The sequence below is a fragment of the Cimex lectularius genome, unplaced genomic scaffold (assembly GCF_000648675.2).
Source record: "Cimex lectularius strain Harlan isolate CLEC.00 unplaced genomic scaffold, Clec_2.1 scaffold359, whole genome shotgun sequence".
NCBI lineage: Eukaryota > Metazoa > Arthropoda > Insecta > Hemiptera > Cimicidae > Cimex > Cimex lectularius.
The window spans coordinates 187,932-193,931 of record NW_019394225.1 but is presented as its reverse complement, the minus strand read 5'-3'; the positions used below and the strand labels follow the sequence as shown (position 1 = coordinate 193,931).

At 33.6% G+C, this 6,000-nt stretch overlaps 1 protein-coding gene across 2 annotated transcripts in view; it reads left to right on the top strand.

Moving 5' to 3' along the window:
- Nucleotides 1–308: 308 nt before the first annotated feature.
- LOC106672846 (optomotor-blind protein) overlaps nt 309–6,000 on the top strand; it is a 134,147-nt gene continuing 128,455 nt past the window's right edge. For both annotated transcript variants that reach the window (XM_014404605.2, XM_014404589.2), the window contains exon 1: nt 309–749. In XM_014404605.2, coding sequence (XP_014260091.1) covers nt 373–749 — 377 coding nt within the window. In that variant the 5' untranslated portion in view covers nt 309–372. The remainder of the gene's footprint in view (nt 750–6,000) is intronic.

The following is a 6,000-nucleotide window of genomic DNA, read 5'->3' as shown; positions in this document are numbered from 1 at the left end:
TGTATAAGTTGAGGGTGTTTTAGGCCGAGGCGTCGGAGGGATGGTTGGTGAGTGAGGAGGGGCGTGGGCGAGGGGCGGTGTGGAGGGGNGAGGGGGGTGGGTCGGGAGGCGGCTGCACGAGTGGTGGGGTGAGCCCGAGTGTGAGATACGTGTTTATTTATATTTGTCTAATTGTCGGGTAGGGTGCGTAGACGGTGGTGGGGCTGGAGTTTGAATGGAGGGAGAAGGGCCGGTGTTATTGGAGGGTCGAATCGGGCGGAGGCGGGGCGTCGGCGGCCGGGGGTGGGGACCGATCGGATTCCGTCCTCCGTCAAATTCATTAAGAGAGAGAGTGTGGTGAGGAGAAGACCTCGGTGGTTGAACGATCGACAGATGCGGTTCGATACGTCAGAGGTGGTCCAACCGCCGGATATGTCATACCACCCGGCGTTTCTACTTCACAGACCGACAGACTTCAGCGTCAGTTCGCTCCTGACGGGAGGCGGTGCAGCCGGGGGCGGCGGTGGGCAAGGGGGCCAGGCGCCCCAGGCCGCTTATCCGCTCCCTCTGCCCTGCTATCCGCTTCCGAAACACCCTTACACGACGGCCGAAGACGTCCTACAACACCCGGCCATGCTCCGTCCTCTCAGGCCGATACAGCCCGAAGACGACGGCATCGTCGACGACCCCAAAGTGACCCTCGAAGGGAAGGAGCTCTGGGAGAAATTCCACAAACTCGGAACGGAGATGGTCATCACCAAATCTGGCCGGTAAGCCTCCCTCATCCCTCCCCCCCCTCGAGTGATGTGTCAAGTGACTGTGTTATCCATTATATTCAAATGATTTACACGATTACTATACCAAGGTATGTAAAATTTTATTTTAAAAAAATATACCCGGAGAGTCCACGACGATTCGCCGGTGAGAGCGGCTCTCGGGCCTCCGATCCATTATCAACGAGCCGGTCCAAGAGCTTTTCACCTTTTCCCTTCGCACTAACGAGAAAAATTTTCCGCCGGACTCCGAAAGTCCAGTGACTCCTCATTGTCCGTATTCGCAACCCGACCGTCTTGACCCCCTCATTAATTAATCATACTTATTAGAATTTGTCGAGGAATGATTACACGAATTTTATTAGCACAAACACATTTCCCATCCCTGAGAATAAAAGCATTTAAAAAAAATATATACATATAATGTTTTAAAAAAAATTAAATATTTATCCTCATTGACATTGCGTCTTCAGAGTATTATATTTAATTCATTTGTAATACAACTGGAGATCAATGTAAACGTAAAAAAAAAAAAAAAAAAAAAAAAAATCCTGCCCTAAAATATTATAAAATTGTTCACAACTGTCAATATTATTTTATAATTGTATAAATCTAAAACCACTAGAATTTAGTGATTTTTGTAAGGGCGGATTCTTGACGCATTTTCGGAGGCCGATGTAGCGGGCCGGGCACGGGCGAAAGACGGGCGAGGTGCCGTCACGGTCTGCCGTCTTCGGCCGGTTCGGCCCGGCCCGGGTCCCCGGTCCCGTCCGCCGCTCTCACCACCGGTAAAATTCAAATTTATTTGGAAATAATGAACAATAGTCTTCTTCAATTACACTGTAAATTGAATAAAATGATATTAAAAAAAACAAACAATCAACCGGCATATTTCAATTGTTCCTTACTGATCGAAGTAATCAAAGTAGGAAGCTTGCTAAACCAAATATAACCGTATAAATAATTGTACGATTTTAAATTAATATCCATATACACTTAAATTGTTCCGAAATGGTCCAAGGCGTTCGTATTTCATACAATTAAAAAAAAAATATCCCACCTAAAATACTTCTAAAGTTCACCATTCCATTATGAAATTCTCAAAGTGGTTTTTTGAATAAAAATATTGGTCTGTTAACAAATTTACAAAAGCGTACAGACTCATCAACTGCCTAAAACTGAATATTTTCTTAAAAATTTTATTGTTCCGTGTAAAAACAAAAATTAAAACAAGTTCACAATGAAAACATAGTAGTTTTAATTTTTGATACAAAAAAAGTAATTTTAAATTTAACACCTACATTCTCTGTTGACATGAATATATCATAGTTGTAAAATATTTAGAAAGATTTTTCCCTGAAACCAGCAATTTAAATCATTGAAACTTTAAAAAAAAAAAAAAAAAAGGCAAGCATAGTTTAAACTCGAGCTTTTTATTTATGTTAAACGTTCTTTTAACGTGTTTCTATACAGGGATCGATGGAAAAATCGCGATTAAAATCTTATTACGTGTATCAGCAATCATAACAGTTTTGGAAGATTACAAAGGTCAAATTCCTATTTTAACACACGTTTTTTAAAATTAAATTTCGGTTTATTCTTCTTAAAGTAGCCGAAGGAACAAGTGTTAGTTTGAGCAAATAACAGCAAATGTTTTTCTTTCAATTACTAACCAGGCGTTAATTGATTTTCGAATAGTAAGTAATTTAGCAAAGAAAAATTTAACCGCGTCAAAAACGGGCAAAAACTTGAATAAAAGACGTGTCTATAATTTTCAATTTGAATTTGATATGTCAATAATAATAATTAACAAAAATATATTCAAGACGATTTTATTTGAGCATGTTTGAAAAAATTGTAATGATAAATTTAAGTTTAATCAATTCAAATTTTCTCAACTACACCGATTATTACGCATAAAGCACTGTACTGTAATTGTTCATGTTATATAAGATATAAAACTATAAAACAGTTACCACCAAAGAGAAATTCAAATTGATCAAATATTATCAAGTCATTTTTAAAGGCCAGTTATTGCAAGATAGGCGGGTGGAATCATGTTGGAAAAATTGTAATAAGACAACTGTATAGTTTGTTCTCTTCCGGTCCAATTTTAGCCGAAATAAATATTTTGTTCGTGTAAAAATAAACTTTCCTTAATTAATTTTGAAGTATTGCCACTGAATTGTCAAATCACAAGAAAGTAAAATTTTAAGTTAATCCAATTTTTTTAGATAGTTTACAAGTCGCATTATATAGAATTGTTTTTTATGGTTTGCCGTGTAAAACATATTTTTATAACGGGAAGTTTAAAGGTTGAAATATATTTTATTTACTTTTAGTCTTTGGCTTTCCTGTTAGGAAGTCAGATGGTAATGATATTTAGTATTTAATACGTGCAGTATAATGGCCAAATTTACAAAGAAAAAGGACTTATGTTTAATAAAATAAATTTTAATTATAGTCTAGTCAGTCGTTTAGCTCTCGTCTAAAGTTTTATCGTGCCAAATTTAACTAAATATCCATTTACACTGCCCAGCCAATTGTCATTATTACACATTTTATAACAGTATAAATAAATTACAAATGCCTCATATTAATTGATATAAAATTTGGACTTATATTTTAGAAAAAAGCGTTAATCATAGATTAATTGTTTTGAAACCAGGTAATTTATACTCCTTGATAAAACACAAGATCTTTCTAATCCTAAAAACGATTATGATTGTACGATTAATTCAACCCTTTAATATTCTAAATGGTAGAGCCAACTTAACCGGATCAATTCCGAACTTACAGGAATTTCTTTTTGAAAGCGTAAATCACCAAAATATGATCTCTTGTAGTAACACCGGGTAGTAAAAAAATTATTATCCCTCAAATTTGTCACAATTTCTCCCCTTTTTTAACATTAAAGAGGCCTAAACATTTTCCCCGGATTTTGCCAAAGTCAACGGCCAATTTGCCCGATAGTCGTATTATTGCGGTTTTACTCTTTCACACGAGAAACAAAGAAAACCAGAAATTCAAGCTTGATCAATCCTTTATTGTTAATTGAACTATTAAATATTTTATAAGTAATAAGCTAGATGAAGTATACAGATATTTAGTTACATTTTCCAAAGTTACTGTATGAATTGAATTGCATTGTTAAATATTTTTTAATTTTGCTAACTGGTGTATCGAGGGTGTCCCGTGAACTTATTTAAATTTACATGTCAGATTGAACGAAAAATATCTATTATCTGTAGTCTGAATCTGAATTTTATTCGAGATATTTAACTTTCGTGTTACATTTCACAGCTTTTCCCATTAAACCACCGTTTCTCATGGAATATTAACCTTACCGTAAATTTGATTGTATCAATGGAAAGATCATTAAAACTCCTGCAAATTTCAAGTGTTTGTTTCATTGTAACCGGAAGCACACCAAATATGAAATTTCTTAGAAAATATACTTTTATTAGTTTATTAAGTTCTTCTCTAAAGTTTAAGTAATTTTTTTTGGTTCTATTAATACTGACGATGTTGTTTAACTAAACATCTGTTGTTATCTAGCTAACTTGAAAAAAAATTAACAATGCGATTTGTACACGAACTTCGCTATATTTAACTAAATATATGTATACACCAGCTAAATAACTTATAAAATTTAACAAATCAGTTTATAGAATAACATCGATAGATTTAACTAAACATACATATTATCTTCCTTACTAATCTTTAATTAAATTTTTAACAGTGTTATTTTTTAAAGTCACTTCGCTAAATATCTTAAAACGCCACCTAGTTTACTAAAAAATCAATAACAATGCAATTTACAGAATAACTACAGGTAAATATCTATTGAAACCACCCAGCTTACTTAAAAAATATTTAACAATACAGTTAATAATAACATCGCTAGATTTAACTAACTATATATTTAAACACCATTTTAACTATTTAACTTTCTTTTTAAATTCGATTTATAAAATAATTACGCTAGATTGAACTGAATATCGATATACACCAGGTAGCTAACTTATAAAATCGTTAACAGTGCAATTTATAAAATAATTTCCCTAGATTAAAGTCAATGTCTATATACATCTTCTTGCTTACTTATAAAATTTTCAACAANTGCCTAAAAAACTATAGTCACTAGCTAGGTTGCTTATAAAATATTTAATAATGCGATGTATAGAGTAACTTGCCTAAAAAACTATAGTCACTAGCTAGCCGGCTTATAAAATATTTAACAATGCGATTTGTAGAGTACCAGTTTGCTAAATATCTACAGACACGATCTAGAGCTAAATTATAAAATATTTAACAATGTAGTTTGTAGAATAATATCTCTTGATATAACTAAATCTCTATACAGGGATATCTCATGAACAGACGTTAATACTTCAGGTGGTTATTCGGGATGTCAAATATTAAAAGTCCCTATTGCCCACAGTCTGATTCTCAATTTTATTCCAGTTATTTGACTTTACTTCAACCTTTCACAGATTTTTGTCATAAAATCGTATTTCATAAAATATCAATCATACTACAAATTGGCTTACATCAATGGAAAGACAATTAAAAATCCTGCGTGATTTGTAACATTTGTTGTCACCTTAACGAAACAGTGTATAAAATCAGGTAGAACGTAAAATCTTTCTATTTTCGAAAGTTCTAGTCTAATGTTTAAATGAGGTTTTGTTAGCACTGTAAATACTGACAAATAAGGAGCTTACAGAAAAGTTGCCCCTGTTAATGAGCTTTAATCACATGTATGTAATTTCTGTAAAGTCAGTAATCATCAATGTAAAACTAACGTTTAATTGCTAAAAATTTTATTTTTTACGGCAAACAAAAATATATCAATAGGGGTTTGAAACTTTTATTAAAAATTAATTAACGTAATAAAAAGTAAAAAAGACTCTTTGGTCTAAAATTGGACATAAAATTAAACGTCCAAAATGTCTACCTCTTTGAAGAATATAAGCCTGATATTGTTTCCTGATAGAGTTTACTGCTCTCAACAGTTCATATTTCTTCTCTTCTCTCATAACCACCATAGAAACCAACCATAGACCATAGAAAGGATTTATGATTCCTTGGTTTTTATTAGAGAAGAGAAGCAGGATGAACAAAAAAAGAGCAGGAAAATTAGAAAACGAAGTCAGGAATTTTTTAAGAAGGTGGACATTTTGAACATTTACTTTAATAAAACTTTGTAGTTTTTTCACATATTCAATTTTAGACCAAAAATTCT